Here is a 19,371-nt window from a genome sequence, read left to right as displayed (position 1 = left end):
ATCACACCAACCACTCGTGTTTTAATTATTACACCAGATGGACAATATTTCCCTTGCCTGTTTCTTGTGCAGTAGTTCAGGAGACAAGGCCATGCAAGGTTTTTTAAATCACTATTATGAGCAATATTGTAAAACACTGTAAACATACTTCTCAATTCTTAATGGTTTTTGCCTTTAGAACGACCACATACCATTCAATGTGGCCTCTTCATTATAGCAGGCTAAAGGGAGGGAGGCAAGTGATAAAGGGCTACATAATAGCACTCATGCTACTTTAATGAGGGCTGCACTATATTGAACTCCTGCTCTCTCAAACCTACAGAAGTCCTATAAGTATTGTGGATGTGGACCCATAGGGATCAGGCCAGCTTCTAGGGGCTTCAACATTTTTGGCAAATTCATAGGCTTTTCTCCAAGACATTATTATCATAATCATTAGATATAAACCTCAATCTTACTGGGAGTCAGTGTCTATGTTGTATTTGATTTATGTTGCCCACTGACTGAAACATTAAGTGGCAGAAAAAATATTCTAATAAAATAAAAATAGGGCCCGCTGAAATTTATCAACTATACAAGAAACACAAAACAATATACGAGATTGCCTTTATCAAGAATTATGTCACATGTAACGTAAAGATATTTCTAAATATTCTAAAACAATATTTCACATAACATTACAAAGTTACAGAGCCGGAAAGGAATGCAAACCAAGGAGAAGAAATGGAGCAAGAGGAAGCAAACAGAACAGGAGAAGAAACTCAGTCAGTATTAAATGACATCAAAACTAGGAGTCTGCACATAAAAGGCAGGAGGACTGGGAGATAGTTCAAAGGACACCCCAAGAGCTATAGACGATGAGGCAGAATGATATCTGTACATGTAGGTTAAGTTTTAAATACCTTGTGATGTGTGTGGATCGGAGTAATGGTCTCCAGACGGGGGATGCATAGGAGGGAGAATAAATGGCTGCTGTCTAGCCTGAAATTAATGCAAGAAAGACAAAATACAACAGAGTAAGTGAGACACTGGAAATACAAAGCAGCTTCAACCACATAGCCAATGGGTAGCAGCTATAGGATGCATGCAGCATTCTGCTAAAGTCCCAATGTCATCCTAAATCAAGAAAAATGTGAACAGTGACTTGTGGCTCAGATTTAGTGCTAATATTTCCATGCAAAAACCAGCAGTTGTTTGGTAGGTTTCTAGTTTAGAAAAATAAAAAAGTAATGTCACTCATGTTTTGTTCAACAGAAAATTACATGAAATAGACTACTCGGTAATTTAAAACTAAGCTGAAATTAGCAGAAAACATAGGCTCTGACCTTTTTGTGCTGCACTTCAAGTTGCTTACCTGTAATAATAGCACCCTGGATACTCAGGCCTTTTTTTTTTTACCTACGTGTAGTGCTGTGCTGGAAGTTGATACCTGTAACGGTGGTGCCCTAGACGCTATGATGTTTTTAACCTATGCAATCGTATTGCACCTGAAGCTGGTACCTGTAACAGCGGTGCTGGATGCTAAGACCTTTTTCACTTATACTTAGTATTGCACCTGAAGTTGGTACCTGTAATAGTGGGACCCTTTATGCCCAGACCTTTTTCACCTATGCTATAGTGTTGCACTGATACCTGTACTATTGCTATAGTGTTGTACTGACCCCTGTAGCAACTGTGCCCTGGATGCTTAAAAGCTTTTCGGTATAGTGCTGCTCTTGAAGTTGCTTTCTGTAACATTGGTGCCCTGGATGTTTACACCTTTTTCACCTCTCTCGTGCTGCCCTTAAAGTTGCTAATTGTAACGAGGTGGGGGCCGGATCATCAGATTCAAGCGCCTCCACCACAACCAGGATCAGGACCACTTGTGTGTCAATGTGGTTTCCACAACAGTTTTTAAAGGGTTTCCTAACTACAGGATTAGTAGCTGCATGAACTATAAGAACCAGACTGGAGTGAGTATCGATCGACCCTGATGTATGCTTGCTTAGAGCCAAGTAGAGTTAAAGAGAACCATAAAACGTTCATGCTTAGACCAGATATGTACTTTCTCCTCCTTTACATATCTCATTAACAATCATTTCATTGTGATGGCCTCTGCATGCTAGATACTTCTGTCACTCGAGGTTTTCCTCCCAGTGAATGAATGGATTGGTGCTCTCAAGACTCACCTACTGCATCTCTCTACTGACTGGTCTCCCCAGGACCAGTCTCTCTCCTCTTAAATCTATCCTACATTCAAAGAAATGATCATATCTCACTGATCCTGCTTACTCTCAGTTGACTGCCCATCGAAGCAAGGGTTTTATACAAGACTGCCCTCCATACATCCATTCCACACTACCTGGAGCCCCCCTGCCCCCCCCTCCGGGATCACTTAGGCCGGATGCTGTGCTGAGGGGCCCCTGCACTGGGGGAGGTGGGGGGGCATGTTATGCCACTGGATCTGCAGGGACACCAGACCATCGCAAGATGCTGAAACACTGCTACCTGAACCCCCAACCTCTAAAAAGGAGCTACTCATGGCACAATCATTCTCAGGAAGCACGGCCAGGACATGGAACTCCTCACCTCTGTACCTACGCACCACTACTCCGACGGCTGTCTTCAAATAAGAACTGAAAGCCCTCCTCCTCTAAAGACAGTTTGTGTAGTCTCAACAATGTCCCTTATCATGGATTTATCTACTCGTCTCGATGTGAGCATCTCTAGGCAAGCTGCTGCTTCCAGTGATGTAGACAGCCCACAAATATATAAGCTGTGCATTTGTAAGACTTGTTAGTTTGTGTTTGTAATCATGTATCTCTGCACCATTGTTTATTGTAAAGCGCTTTTGTGCCTTTATGTAACGTCCGTGCTATATAAAAATCATGAATAAATAATCCAGTGGCTGGATCGTCCTGCGGGCACCCTGATGTACCGTTCAGACATGCGCAGGTCCTCTAGCACTAGAACAGGCGTCTCTCCCGGAGGGCCACCCTCGACACTGTCGAGTGCACTTGTGGTTACACTGGTGTTAAGATACTGTTATGATGCAGAATGTTCAGCAATGAGCCCGTGTCCAGCACAGCAACAGAAACTGTGGAGGACTCACAGACTCTCACCGAGCTCATGGTCACACAGGCGTGCAATAACATGGCCGTGGCGTCCGCTAAGTGCCCTCATCAGCACCAGAGACTCACTTCCTCTTTTTTTCACAGGACTGTGTTGCGAAAATAAAGTAACTATCCACTTAGCGAGTCAACTGGAGTAAAACCCTGAACAGCAGAGCACTGAAAGAGGAGCAGGAAAATGCAGCAGTCTTTGTTTTACAATTATGAGCATGACCTCTGACCTGGCGCCACTCTGCGACAGGAACCAGGCACAGCTCCTCTCAGTCCTAACTCGAAGTGGTAAAACATTTCATCACCTGTGTTTTGCCTCCAATGTAATTAGACAATTCAATGACTGGAATACCCTTGCTCCTTGTGCAGGGGTATTTCACAAGATGAGGAGTGCACTTTCAGCGGTAATTCTGGAGGCAGGGCGCGGGGGGAGCGTAACACCTCTGCTGCACTCATCAGCCCATTTACAACAAGCAATGGTAAAGCCAATGGGTCTCGCCTTTGGGACCTATTGACTTTGCCAATAGATTCTGGCAATGGTGTATAGCATCCGAAGAAAAATAAAATGATTTTCCCCAATCGGTGTCGCATCTGCGAAAACATTTTTAAGAAAGTAAAAAGATTCAATGACGCAACCTCTGCTAGTGGCAGCTTCATTTTGATAGCTGCACGTATGCATGAAAGACATAACAGAGAGCAAGCGTACGAAGTGGATAAGACAACTGGGAATTCCAAAGAGAACAGAAGGCACAAAAGGAGACCGGGTAAGATCCTAGTAGAAAAAGCTATAGCGTGCGCGCGCACACCGAAAAAGAGAGATCAAACCAAACGAAGGCATGTCATTTGAAAAAACAAACAAACAAGATATTAAACAAAAAATAAATAAATCACTAGTACTTATTAACAGCAGTAAACATGTATGCGTAACAACACCCATGCGCCCACCGTATGCCCTTTAAACACAGGACACAACATCGAAAATCTTCAATGAGGGCCGGCAGCCCTTTCCTTTTGAGTTTACATTTTCCGATGCTTCACAGGTCTATCCGCTAGAGGGCAGGCTGCTCAAGCATGAGCGGATCAAGGCAGCCAGGAATGTACTGTATCCATCATGGTACCGCTACTTGCATCTCCTTTGATTTTGCTAAACTGTACTGATGACTTATTTTCAAATCGAAACCCGGGATGCCATAGGTTACAACTGCTACATTAATGCAATTCACACTCAATAAAATACATTATTTTTAAGAGGCTTAATTGAAAAAGAGACGAACAATCTAAAAAAAAAAAGCTGCTTTGAAGAAATTAAAACCCATATCGGCTAATGGAAATGGGCTTTGATGCTGTTTATAGCTCCAGGGCACTAGCTAACAAATCAGTGTGGTTATGTTTTGGAAAGATTCTGAGTGTGTGCCGCTTCCAAGTTCCAAAACCAATGTGGGTGAACACAGTACTTTTTAAGATTTATATTAAATACAATAGATTTCACAAGCACGGCGCAAGAGCTGTGCATGCGAAACCTATAAATGAGCTAGTCATGTGCCACACTGAGTGCGCGCCACCAACTTAATGTCAATAACACACATGGAACTTGTATTAAAGACTGCTTCAACAGACGAAGGAAGAGAGCTGTGAGTGAAACACAGGGCCATCTCTAAACAATATTTATGGTGTGAGGCACCTAACAAAATGCATGATTTTAAAGTGTCTCACAGGCATGATATGCTAAAAAGGCTTGAAAAGTAACCATTTTGATTGGGAGGCCAGTATAAAAGAGCAGATGGATTTAGCTTGCTGACATTTGTGCAATGTGCAGGTTACAAACTGGCATTTTATTAATGCAGGTTCAGAATTTCAACATTCCGAGGACAATAAAATGAATACAATTACACTATTTAACAATAGCATCTATATAGGGCTTAGAAACCTGAAGTACTAAGCATCGTATAAACACAATTTGTTGTAATAACAATTATCATTAGAACTAACAATATTACTAATGTTTTTTGTGATGCTTTATTTTCTTCTTCAAAATGAGCTAGAGGCCAGCTTAGCGTGGCAGGAGTTGAAACAGGTGAGATTGCTATGGCTGTACTCGTCCACCTAACGAAGAGTAAGATATGTTCAGGTTCTTGATGGAAATGTGTGCTGATTATTTGCTTACAATGGATTTCGGTGGCGGAAGTCTGTAAGCGGTCATCCAGGAACCCTGGCTGCATTTTACTATTCAAGCAGCCAAAGGATTGTCGGACTAAAGAATCGGAAGGCTGAGTGGGTCAGGAAAACATTGTAAGATCAGCTGTGAAAATAACTGGAACTTTTATAAAGACTTTCCCTTCATGTAAACAAGCAAGCAATCGAATGCAGGCAAAAAGAAAAGCAGGTGAAAGGAAAGCACTGGCATTTTGAATGTTATGTAGTGAAAAAAAAAATCCCAGGCTCCAATAAAAGTAAACAAGCATTTGCAATGCAACGGGTCTCGCGTTTGCTCATGTTACAGCTGATCGCGTTGTAAACTCCTAACCGGACTTTTCATCTATCGGCAAAAGTGCTTTTATGTACCTAACCCGAAAAAGTGAAATTAACTGTGTAAAACGCTCGACTTCTGCCAAGCGAAATCGCGCTGGGAAAATAGAGAAAAAGTAGTCCACGAGCCGGACAGAAAACAGCGAGCCTCGCATGTTTTCTGTACTTGGTCGATGCGCTCGAGGAGGGCTAGCCACCGGAAAAGGCATGACCTGTGCATGCCTTCCACTAATGAAAGCAAGCAGATTTTGATAGGCAAGCCCACGAACCAATGAAACACACTGACGTGACGTCGACAGGGCTCCAAGCCCTTTTCTAATAACTAAAGCGTCTCGCTGCGATACGCATGCGCGATCGCATGCAACGCAGGCTCGACCCTAAAAGGGTGCCAAACGGGCAGCACCAGTGAAAAATTCCCTCGGGATTTGTCATCTTGAGAAGCTGGTACTGAATGGTCCTCAAGTGGGGATGTCAATGCTAGCTGATTCAAAGGGGGGCTGATGCATACACTTTTAAAGCATATGGCGGGTGAGGAAATGGGCCCAGATGACAAACATAAAAACATTTTGAGGACATTCAACAAAAGGCAGCAGTGCGGTGTGTAGTTTCTCCTAGGGAATGAGTATTTTCCACCACATTAGAGTGCAGTGTACATTGTACTCCATTACGTGTATTAAACATGTTCTTGAGACATTGCTTCCGCCCCTCTTCCGAGCTTCAAATCCTCTGTTCGCACGTCAGATACATTAGAATGACGAACGGAACAAAGTGCATTTGTCTGCTTGCTGCAATTCTCTGAGAATTGGTGGCCTTTGGGTGATTGTATCACTTTTAACAGTGCCAGTGTCTTGAGCCATGAGTTTTATAAAAAAAAAACAGAAAACTGTTTTTCCCGGTGACAATTTGCATACTCACTAAGTTTTTATGTTCCCTGATTCAGTGGTGAAACCCCAATTGTGGACTCGAATGAATGAAACGCATTTATTAAGAGTGAACAGCTCCCTAAAAAAGCATTACGTCACTATCATCACAGTTATTTAAAAACACAGTTTATAACCCCTTCCGGAATCATGTATGCTTGCCTTCCAGCCACAGAAGGTTGACAAGACAGCTCCATAACTTTGGTGCTAGAAAGGAAAAGGCTCCGTCCCTGCCTAGAATATTGTATTTTTGGGATCAGAGCCAAGCTATTTCCAGCTGAACTTAGGGCATGGCTTGGAAAGTACTGCCAAATTTTTTCTTGAATAAATATCAGTGCAGTCTATCAACTCAGCCACATTACCAGACACCTGGAAATCTGCCACGTCATGCGCCCCTGCTCAAGAAACAATCTGCTGACCCAGCCATGCTTTCAAACTAAAGACCCATCTCCCTCCTCCAGTACTGGGCTATACTTTGCAAAGGTCTTAGAGAAACTAATCAACTCACACCTCACCAAACACCTCAGCAACTACCAGTTCCTCGATGTCAAGCAGGCCCAAACACAGTACAGAAACAGCACTCATTGCTGCCAGAAACAACATATGTATGATCGCTGACAGAGAAAATAGAGCAGTCCTCATTCTCCTGGACCTCATTTGACATTGTTTCACTCCCCACCCTCCGCAGGGGTCTGCATGAAATTGGCATCCAATGACCTGCTCTCCGCTGCATCTGCTCCTTCTAAACAAATCGTACACAAGCTGTCAGCCTGATACCTAGTGGCTCAAGGCTCATCGTTCAGCCCCATCCTGTTCAACACATGTGAGCCCCCTGCCTAACATCTGCGCACCTATCAACATCCTATCCTGTGCCGACAATATGCAATTTATACTCTACCCTATCGGACAAGACCCTCAACACACGAAACAAGGCCTGTGTGATTAAAGTTGCTAACTGGATGAAAGCCAACTCTCTTGGACTCAATGACAAGGCAAAAGTAGTGACCTTGGCACTAAACTCTCACAGAAGATTCCAACTGGTGGCTGGCAGAGCTTGAACCCACACCCACACCCAGACACCACCCCGGGAACTCCAGAATCCTCATCAAAAGTAAACTGGACAAGACAGCACAAGTCAATGCAGTCACTCCATCCTGCTTCACGTCCCTGAAGATGCTGAGGAAGATCCACAAATGGATCCCAAGCAACACTAGAAAAACAGTCACTCACACACACCATAGTCACCAACAAGTTGAACTACAGAAGTACCCTCTGCACAGGGATCACCAGGCAACTCACCAGTAGACTACAAACCCTCCAGAACCTGACACCCATCCATAACCTCCCACACATAACTTACATCACACCTCCAGAAGCTCCACTGGCTCCAGACACACAAACACACTCATTTCGAACTCCTAATACACACATGCAAGCCATTACAGAACTTAGGCCCCTAATACCTGAAAAGCTGCATTTCCTACTACCAACTACCCAGTCACCTCTGCTCTGCATGATTCCTACTCGCACACATCCCACGCATACAAAGAACCAGGAGAATGGGCATTATGTTTCATCGCTCAAAAAGCGTGGCACGACCTCCCATTCAACATCAGAACCTCCTCCTCTCTTCTAGAATTCTGCAAGAAGCTGAATATCTGGCTTTTCAATTAACCAATGAGAGAGCGTAGTTTAAATATTACATATTATAGACGTGAAATGCTTATGTCTAACAATGCTGTATTAATAAAATATTCATTGAAGCGTATTCATAAATATGGAGAATTGTTCATATGTATAAACTAATGTCGACTGTAAGAAATAATCGTTTATAGTTTGCCTAACTGAGCACATTAACACGTATAAAACTGCATTCATTGGAACCATATATCCTAAGTTAGCGTGAGTCGAGAACTAGCTGTGTAACTCTCATATTAAAGCATATTTTTCTGTTTCTCCAGTGTGCTGACTTGCAAAAGACCATGACCCAGCGATTGTTCTTTTCCCTTATTAGTTTGCAACATCACCCAACTCTCCCATCCGCATGCTAGTAGCTTTCATATAGAATTATGCGCTTTGAAACATTATTGGACACTTCCAAGGACAACGAGACGAGGGAAAGAGAACTTTTAACCTGAGACGTGTGCCAAGATGGTGAAGTAACCCCGGATATGCCACCTACGAAATGTCGATTATGAAGACCAATCAAAAGACGAATTAATATCAAGAAATGACAAATGCATTACTTAATGTATAATTTGATAGGTTGACAATGGTAGGGTGTATTGACTGACCAATAGAATTTTGGGGGAATGAATTACGAAAAAGGGATAAAAACCCATGACACAGGAAATAGAACACATTAGGTAGGGAATGATATCGATTGCATCTCGAAACTCTGTCACTCTATTTGGTGACCTGAGACTTAGAGAAAACCATCCTTGCCCATTAGACTGCCCCTACACTTTTTTCCTTATGAGGAGAGTGTCTTTGCTTTAAAACTTAGATAGACTGACGGCGATCTAACTGATGTCCTGAAGACGAAGACTAATCCTGAATGCTGACCTAATCAGAGGAGGGTAATTATATGTTGCTAATGAAAAAATTCTTTATTTGCCTTTCTTTCTAGGTACCAACTGCTGTATGTTTTTTTTATTTAGAAACCTTAGTTAGATGTTTCCAAATTGGTGTTCAAAATTGTTTTGCATGACGCCCAACATGCTAATGCTAATTAGAGGTTAGACGAGGTATTCATTTTGACTGACAAACTGACGTGACTGACATGATGCTATGCTGAACTTGTATCTTAGAACATTTAATGTATTGTGATCTGGTTATACTCATCTGATTATCTATGCTTCTGATTTCTGCACTATCGAAAGCTTACTGTGGCTGTCATCTTGTAATTGTGCTTATATGCTTCTTGACTTTGAGATTTATACCTTTGCTACTAGATTGTAATCAAAAGGGAATAAAACTCATAAAACTTCATTAAGGTGTGGTTATTCATGACTGAAAGGTCATGGGTGCGCCGAATGTTTATTAATGCCTAAAACAAGATATATCTTGGTGTTAAATATTGACAATGTTATTGACATATTGATTGGTGTTTTGATTAGTTATCTCGTCCTACGGTGTCTCACCACTGGGTCCAAAGATTCATTGGCCTAAAACGAGTCCTGATGTGTATAGATTAACATAGACAGACGCGTTAACAGTTCTGGTAGCAGAGTACGGTTTGGCCCTTGGGGCCCCTAGGACGGAGTTTTTTTGTTTAATTTGTTTTCTTGTGAAAATACAATTTGGAAAGATGATGAGTTGCTAGATTCGCCATGGGCTTTCCCGGGATCTCGGAGCCTGCCTAAATGAGTTGGGAATGTTCTCAGCGCCATAGTATGTGTGGTTAGGGTCTTTTGCGCTTATTAAATCTTATGCACTTTGCAGGTGATTGTGAATATTTGAGTGTGATTAGGCCAAATTAAGTGTTGTTTAGAAGGAGTGGGCGTACTCCACAGTATGAGAGTAGGGAAGTCGGCATACTTCATGTGAATGCAGCGCTTGTTGCTCAAAATTATCCACGTGGTTGGTTGTTGTATACGGACCTATTGAGGTCTAAGACTCCGGAGTATGATGTTAAAATGGTTTATGTCGTAATCTGTGCGGTTTAATAGGTCAATCGGGCGTGGTTGACAAGTCGAGTTTCGAGTTATGATGCATGTGTGTAACCTTCGATGGAGATTTGACAAGTTCTAAAGTGCACTAGAAGGAGTCATTGACAAGTCGAGAGTAGGATTTGCAGGTCGAATTCTGCTTGCGTATGAGGGAACTGAGAAGGAGAGAGTAGCGGCCGAGGCTTCAAGTGAAATCTCTGTAAAGTTATGAAGCGAATGTGTTACCTTTCCTGTAGTAAACCGGCAGATTTGTGTTGTCATTTAAGTGCTAGCAATAATTCGCATTAGTTTGTATGAGTTGTAAGGAATTAGCGAGGTGTGGACAAGCCGCAAGACTTTGTCAGATGCAGTGTGTGTGACGTCAGTGGTGCCGCGCTGAGATAGGTCAGATGCTGAGAGGGGTCGCGCACGGATTGGCTGCCGTTCGTGAGAGGCAATAGGTTGAGTAAAGGGTAGGTGAAGAGTGTCCTGGGAACAAAGCCGTTTTCTGGCTAAATATCAAATAAAAATGAATTTTGTTAAGGCATTTAAAAGCGCTTTGAAAGGAGATGTGTATATTGTTGCAACTGATGGGGAACCTACACCACCTGAGGGTACACCAGCTTACACGGTTATGGAGGAATAGGGTGTTGCACCATGTTTATGGATAAAACAATGGCGCAAATTAACTGAAAAAGAGGGGTGTCTAGCGTTTCGGGAACATGGAACGTTCAATCAAAAGGTGTTAGAAAATCTGAGGTGGATGTTAAGTACGCAGAAACCACCTCCTCGACCAGCACAATATGAGGCTTTGGCAATTTGGGACCTGATGGCTCTTAAACATAGACAAGAAAGGTTTCACAGAAGATTGACAAGAGCAGAAAAGTCCTATGCAGAGGCTAGATGGGACAATGAGAACAAAATGTGGAGACGAGGAATAGTGGATGGGTTGAAACTGTTTCCGGCAATAACCCAGGGAGAGGAGACACAGGGAAAGAAAGCTTCCTGCAAAACTGACAAAGAATTAGGCAAACACAAAGAGAATAAAAAATCCTGGGAAGAGGAGGATGATTCAGATGATGAGGCGTTCATGGATAGATTGTTACATGATCGTCCGCCACCATACGCGGTGAACGACAGTGCTCCAAGTACTAGCTTGGATCCTGGGAACCAGATGAAGGAGAAGGGTGTTACTGATACAGTGCAGACTAGCGATATAGCTTTGATACAGAATGGTGTCAGTGTACCCACTGCACCAGACTCGCCGATACAGTTACAGCCTCCACCACAGATAAAAAGAATTTATCCCGATGTTCCAGTACTCGAAACTACTACAAACTTGGTGGTGCCGCCAGACCCGATACATACAAAGCCAAGGTTAGTACAGATCGAGTCAACTTCACAGTTAGTGTCACAACCGCCACAACTGATACCTGGGTATAACCCAGTAGCGGGTCCTTTGAAAGAACCTGCACCTGGATTATTAGAGCAGACTTATGGTGTTGAAGCTCCAAGAAGCTTGGGAGCAGGCCAGACACCTGCCGCTATATCACTACCCATTACGGTTGGTCCCCCGGTGCCGTTATATGCACAGGAGAAAACAAGGACGTGTGAACAGGGAGTTATGACTCATGAAATGATAAGAGGAGGGCCTATTAGAACTCCACAAATAATGGCCCAGGGAGGACAGGTTTGCGAACAATCAAGACCCTTAATGGACCTTAGTCCAATAGGGGCACCTCTTGAGGCAATGCGACAAGCAGGGTTGGGAGTCCTGACTCCCCAAACTATGAGTACAAATACCTCATACACTCCAATGATACATGCAGGAAATATTTCACTGCAGGGTTTTACAGTACAACAGTTAAATGAGTGGTTAGAGAAAACTTGCACATCACAAAAGACTACAGCGATTACAATCGAACCTGAAAAAGAAAAACAAGATGAATACCTAAATCTAGTACGACTAGGAGCAGAAGCTGCTAAGTTGGTGGATGGAACAATGGGAGTAAATAGGTTGGAGTCTTACACTGAGGCAGAATTAAGATACTTATGCCCTAAAATTACCAAAGAGGTAGGCAAAGTACACCAGAAATTAACGAATTTGGCAGACAAATACAATATCGACATTGGAAACACGAAACATTTGAAATGAAGTTATAGATTAGATTTTGACACAAAAGACTTCGAACACGAGATCTGCATGCATGAAGACACATTTGAAAGAGTTGCTGCAAAGCGCACAAATTTGGGGAGCACTAGAGAAATGGGAAGGCCGATGGATGAAGAAAAGAGATAAGGAGAAAAGAGATAGTTCGAGATCTAATGAAACAACAGTCACACCTAATTTAGATACAGTAAAGATCCTACCTATGAGAGAAACAGCTGGTGGTGTTTTGGTGCATGTGCCTTGGTCCAGGGGAGACATTTTGTCTTTTACGAATGACTATCCTAGGTTAAGGGAAAAAACGATCGAGTGGTATCAACAGACAGATAGATTCGTGAAGCTTGCAAAACGTCTCTGGGAAGATTTAAATACATTGTTTGAGATTATTATTTTTCCGCCAGACTTGTGGCTTGAGTGCAAAAGAGGGGTAGATTGGCCCACAAAGGAACTGGCAAGGGATAAGGTGACTGGAGCACCTTCTGAAGAGGTGATGAAATATTATCATAAAGTAATTGAGTTTTTGAAACAAAAGGTGTCGCCGAAGGTGACCGATTGGCAGAAAATCGACCGGACCTCTCAAGAGGTTAAATAGTCAATACATGCGTATTGTGAAAGGTTGTTGAAAGCATTCAAACATTACAGTGGTACTGAAACAATTGAACCGAAGGACATGAACCATCTTGTGTTCAGATTCGTCGAAGGGCTGAGACCGGAGGTCAGCCAAATGATTAAAAATCATCTGATTTGTTGGCAAGCTAAACCGATTGATGAAGTATTACAGTATGCGAAATACTGTAGTGACGAAATTGAGTTGAAGCAGAAAAAGTTGAAGGAGAAAGTGATGGTGATGCAGATAAGGGCTGCACAAGCTGGAATACAGGGAAATGGTGTTCAGCAAGTGATACAGCAACAACCGCAATTGAATGGTGTGTTTCAAGCACAGCCGAGAGGTAGAGGTCGAGGGTTTGTGAACCGTGGTTTGGACATGAATAATGTTGTTAATCAAAATGATGGTCAAGGAGTGAAAAGGATGTCACCATGTCATGCGTGCGGGGGCGTGGGACATTGGAAACGGGATTGTCTGAATATAATGCAGGATGGTACGGTTCAGCAGAGTATCAATGCCGGTACACTACAAAATTCACGAGGTCCAAGAATGAGACACCAGAATCAGAACTATCAAAATAATTTGGTGCAAATGTCAGGGGTGCAACCCATGCAGCAAATACAGATGCCGCGTTTCCAAACAGTGCCAGTACAACCAATACAACAGCAGATCCCTATGGTGCCTAGACAGCAAATGCAGTTACCCCTAGCTCCGATGGGACAGCAACAGGTGACGCTTCCTCAGCAGGTCACAAATCAGGTAACAAATCAAAACAACACTGTACAACAATTCCCATTACGAGGTGAAGATGATATGAATGAGGATTGGTCAGATGACTGTTCAGACAGTGAAGAGTGCAGACTCGCAGCATCCCTAGAGGTAGACCAGAGAGGCCCATATGTGGAGGGAAAAGTAATGGGCTATAAGGTCTCATTTTTAGTTGATACGGGAGCTACACGCTCTACGGTTCGCAGTGCAGAGGTACCAAGATTACCTCTCTCGGGGCGCACCATACGAGTGGTCGGTGTGGCTAACCAGTACCTGACTAATCCAATAACTGACCCAGTGCAGGTTGAAATCGGTAATTTCCAGGGCCTGCATAGATTTGTTGTATGTGATTCAAGTCCAGTATCCTTATTAGGAAGAGACTTATTGTGCAAAACCAAATGTTCAATTACCTGTTCCAATGGTGGAATAGAGGTTCAGACAAACAGTGATGATGAGGCAGATGAGGGTCAACTCATAGAAGAAGGAGGAGAGATGAATGAAGATTACCCTCTAATTACTTTATTCCCAGTGTTTACCCTGATCGATCTACCTGCTGACCTGCAAGGATCAGTAACAGAGAAAGTATGGGATTTGACTGGAAAGGAAGTTGGATTAATCAAGGGGGTAGGTCCAGTCAAAGTGCAGATAAAGCAGGATGCAGTGTTCCCACAAGTACCACAATATCACATGACTCAGGATGTCCTTATTGAAGTGACACAGATAATTGCGGATTTTCTCAGACAGGGAGTTCTGAAAGAGGTCTTGAGCAGTCCATGTACCTCTCCTATTATGGGTTTGAGAAAACCCTGTGGGAAAGTTCGAATTGTGCAGGATTTGAGAAAAATAAATGAAATTGTGATAAAATGCTGCCCTGTGGTTCCCAACCCAGCGGTAATAATGTTCCAGGTTCCTTGTGATGCTGAATGGTTTACCGTAGTAGACCTATCACAAGCGTTTTTCTCGATACCACTTCACGAAGACAGCCAGTTTTTGTTCAGTTTCAAATTCCTGGATAAGGTATACAGTTGGTGCAGAATTCCTCAGGGGTTTTCTGAGTCACCATCCATCTTCAATCAGATATTGAAGAAGGATCTGGAACCTCTCGTGTTACCTTACAATTCGACTCTTATACAGTACATTGATGATGTGTTGATTGCATCCAAAACCAGAGACAGCTGCAAATATGATACCATTGCATTATTGAATAATTTAGGGAAAAACGGACATAAGGTGTCACCTAAAAAGCTGCAGTACTGTCAAAAAGAAGTGAAGTATTTGGGGCATCTGCTTGAAAAAGGGTCCCGAAGAATATCAAAAGAGAGAATAACAGCTGTTTTACAAATGAATCCTCCAACAACAAAGAGAGATGTCAGGATGTTCTTGGGAATGGTGGGCTACTGTCGCCAGTGGATACCCAACTTCTCGATTATTTCAAAACCATTAATAAAACTGACAGGAAAAGAAGTTAAGGATGAACCGTACACAATCACATTAACAAAAGAAGAGCTTGAGTCATTTTTAGAGCTGAAAGAATGCATGTGCAGGGCTACAGCATTAGGAATGCCTGATTATGAGAAACCATTTCTGTTGTTCTGTCATGAACGTGATGCTTGTTCTTTGTCTGTTTTAACACAGGTCCATGGAGATGCAAATCGCCCTGTAGCATATTTTTCAGCTACTTTGGACCCTGTCGCAGCAGCCTTACCAGGTTGTTTGCGAGCAGTCGCAGCAGTTGGTCAAAGCCTTTCACAATGTGAGGGCATAGTCATGGGATACCCTTTGACAGTTTTGGTTCCACATTCTGTTGAAATTCTGCTGACACGAACTAAGACACAACATATGACAAATGCACGACTTACCAAATATGAGACGATTATTCTGGGGTCACCCAATGTTACGTTGAAAAGGTGCACTGTGCTGAACCCGGCAACTCTACTTCCCAATGAGAATACAGAAATAAAAGATGGGGAAGAGTTTGAGCATGATTGTCTGGAGGTGACTGAGCTTAGTACCAAACCTCGCTCAGATATACAGGATACCCAGTTAAAGGAAAACGATTACATTATGTTCGTTGATGGGTCCTGTCTAAGAGATTCAACAGGAACCTTGAGAGCTGGTTATGCAGTATGTACCATATCTGGTATAGTCGAGGCCTCCTGGCTCGAGAAAGTGTTTTCTGCACAAGTGGCAGAATTGATAGCTCTCACAAAAGCCTGCCATGCTGCTGTAAATCTGAAAGTCACAATCTATACAGACAGCAGATACGGATTTGGAATTGTACACGATTTTGGTCAACTCTGGTTACAGAGAGGGTTTATGACATCCTCTGGTTCACCAGTGAAAAATGGAGAACAAATAAGAGATTTGTTACATGCGATTCAGTTGCCTCTTGAAATTGCTGTGGTGAAGTGCAGTGCTCACACCAGATCACAAGATTTTGTGTCAATGGGGAATGGTTATGCAGACCAAGTTGCCAGATTTTGTGCATTAAACTGTATATCTTTTAAGGAGCAGTGGGAACTGTTACCACAACCTGAGAATGACACAACCTTAAGCCTAGCATTACAAGTGGTTGATACCTTAGACGAATTAAAAACATTACAAAGCCACGTTGGTAGAGAAGAAAAACGTTCCTGGCAGAAGATGCAGTGTGTACAAAGAGCAGATGATATTTGGGTGTCAGAAGAGGGAAAACTGGTTTTGCCAAACAGTCTTCTGTCACAATTTGCCTGACTGTACCATGGACAGGCACATTTAGGAAGAGATGCCATGATCAGATCCTTTAAGATTGATTGGTTCAATCCAAAATTCAGACATGCCGCAGAAATTACTTGTCACAGGTGCGTCATTTGTCAACAGATGAACGCTCGAAAAGGAACCGTGGTAACTTTGAGCCACATTGGGAGAGCTGGTGGTCCCTTTAATAAGATACAAATGGATTTCATTGAAATGACTGTTTGCGGAGGTTTGAGGTACGTGTTGGTGATTGTATGTGTTTTTAGTCATTGGATTGAGGCATATCCCACATGTAGGAATGACAGTCTTACGGTTGCAAAACTACTACTCAGAGAATTAATACCCAGGTTCGGGTTTCCGGTTTCTATAGAATCAGATAGGGGAAGACACTTCGACAATGAGGTGATTAAACTTCTGTGTGCCGCACTCAACACTGAACAAAAGCTGCATTGTAGCTATCGCCCTGAAGCTTCAGGACTAGTCGAGCAGATGAATGGTACTCTGAAATCAAGAATAGCAAAAATGTGTGCAGCAACAAACATGAAGTGGCCAGATGCATTACCTCTACTGCTGATGTCTATGAGAAACACGCCAGATAAGAAAACAGGATTGTCCCCACATGAAATACTGATGGGCAGAGCAATGAGGTTACCAGCAGTACCTGCAAACGCACTTGTGAATATTACAGATGATATGGTGTTGGATTACTGCAAGAGTTCCACCAATCAGCGAACCAGGACACTCTCTGCAAGCTGGAGATTGGGTGGTTGTCAAGAAACATGTGAGGAAATCGTGTCTTGAGCTGCGTTGGAAAGGGCCATATCAAGTAATACTAACAACAACTACTGCTGTAAAGTGTGCCGGGGTTCCCAACTGGATACATGCCAGCCATACAAAAAGGGTAACGTGTCCTGTTGAAGAGGAACTTGAAAATTCCGGTACAGCAACTTCAAGAGAAGAAGTCTCAGAGTCAGAGATCAGTCAAGAAAGATCTGAGACTGCAGGAGAGCCCGCTGAGAACAGCCGTGTCCCTCAAACTATCAGTGAGTTCGAGAGAGGTGACAGAGTGCCAATCTCAGTGGAGGCAGCTGGAGAACAAAGACAAGAAGAAGTTCTCCCAGAAGCAGACGATTACAATTCAGAATCTGAATACAGTGTCGAACAAGAAGGAGAAAGAGACGGAGAAGTGGTAAATTTGAATCAGAACGAATCAGAATCTCCCGAACAAATCCCAAGCCTATCAGGAGAAAACACCATATCACCAGAGGAGGGTGCTGTCCAAAGTACTGAAGGGAAACGCCGAAGTAAGACAAATAGAGGTGACCATTGGCCAGACAAATCACACTTTAGAATAAGAGAAATAGCAAACGAAACAATAATAGAGGAAAGCGATACCTCACGAGCAGACGATCTGAGTGAAGGAGAACAGCAAGGAGAACGAAAATTAAAAAGAAAAAGAATAGCAAACAGAAGATATACTGGTCCTGAATGGGCATATGCTACAACCTCTGAATGGCAACAAGAATTCTTAGCGTTCTGTTTTGATCGAGAAATACCTGGCCAGTACTACGGTACCTGAAGAATATACAACAAGAAAGCTGAGATAAAGATTGAATTTGTAAAAGCTGAAAAATAATAATTAAAGAGTCTTAAGAAAAAGAAACTACCGGAAAGTGACATTAAACCTGGATTTGACTTATAGAAACCTGATTACGACAAGCTGCGAACCTGAATTGACGAAAAGGGTCCTGGAGTGAGTGAAGACGCTGTAAATTACACAGAAAGAGTTTGCTGCTCAGAGTTGATTGTTGATCTGCTATCCTGATTCTATACAAACATGGCTTATAGTAACAAAGGGAGTAAAGTGTGTGGTTGGTTAGGACTTATGATAGGTGTCGTATGTGCAATAATGATTGTGGGAGTGATTGTAGGAATGCCATGGAGAGAGAGTGAAACCATTAATGCAACTTTAAAACCTGAGACTACTACTACAACTAATAAACTATCACCATGGGAGAAATTTGAGCAAGACGCAAGACATCTGCATGAGGGAACTAATACAAAAGGGGAACTTTCTACTAATGTTTTCTATCGCTTACTAAATGAGTATGTGGAAACTATGGATGCGAAAGACTTATGTATGTACTAAAATTCCTTCATCTGTGCAGGAGGGAGTTACTTATCATAGCCTCCCTCTTACGTATGGGATCAGCTGTAGCTTGCTACTAACAAGATTTTATGATCAAGAGCATGTGCAATATTTTTATTCAAACTTAGATGTTGTGTTTTCTTTTGTGCCTGTTATTGAATTCTTAAATAAGCTAGCTAAAGAGCATGATATAAAATTAGTGAGAGGATTCTTTGAGCCAACACTAACATTTGGAACTGCTTATGCACATCGCAACAATTTAACATGCTTACTGTCTCCTGTGGAGAAAAGCTTTTTAGATCATACAGATGATAGACGCAAAGCATTAAAAGAAAAATTAGAAAAAGGTTTAGAAAAACGCACTTATGCAAATGATTACGCTTATACTGCAATTAAAACACAAGGCAAGTTAGCTATAGATGCATTACACGTAGGTAGACTCTGTATACATAGACCAAAATCTGATCAAGATAATTTGTTTGTGGGAACGAGTGAATGTAGGCATGTGTTTTTGTTCCAGAGCAAATGGACCTTTATGTTAAATGGACAAGACCCAGCAATTCCTGGAATCTACTACGTTTGTGGGTTAAATGCATATTACCGTCTCCCTAAGGGATGGTATGGGACATGTTATTTGGGAATAGTATTCCCAAAGATTTACCAGACTGATGACTTAAAACAACTACCTAAAACGTCTGAATTACAACATGCCAGACAAAAACGAGAATAAGTGGCGGCTGTCATTGG

The 19,371-nt window shown here is 42.4% G+C and overlaps 1 protein-coding gene across 1 annotated transcript in view; it reads right to left on the bottom strand.

Moving 5' to 3' along the window:
* The window catches only part of PTPN14 (protein tyrosine phosphatase non-receptor type 14), a 395,238-nt gene that overhangs the window by 75,002 nt on the left and 300,865 nt on the right, over nt 1-19,371 (bottom strand). Inside the window, exon 12 of the mRNA XM_069233899.1 lies at nt 903-981. Within this exon, the coding sequence (XP_069090000.1) occupies nt 903-981 (79 nt within the window). The remainder of the gene's footprint in view (nt 1-902; nt 982-19,371) is intronic.

The sequence above is a fragment of the Pleurodeles waltl genome, chromosome 5 (genome assembly GCF_031143425.1).
Source record: "Pleurodeles waltl isolate 20211129_DDA chromosome 5, aPleWal1.hap1.20221129, whole genome shotgun sequence".
Classification (NCBI taxonomy): domain Eukaryota; kingdom Metazoa; phylum Chordata; class Amphibia; order Caudata; family Salamandridae; genus Pleurodeles; species Pleurodeles waltl.
Note: the sequence above shows the minus strand (reverse complement) of the source record. Positions and strands in the feature narration are given on the sequence as shown.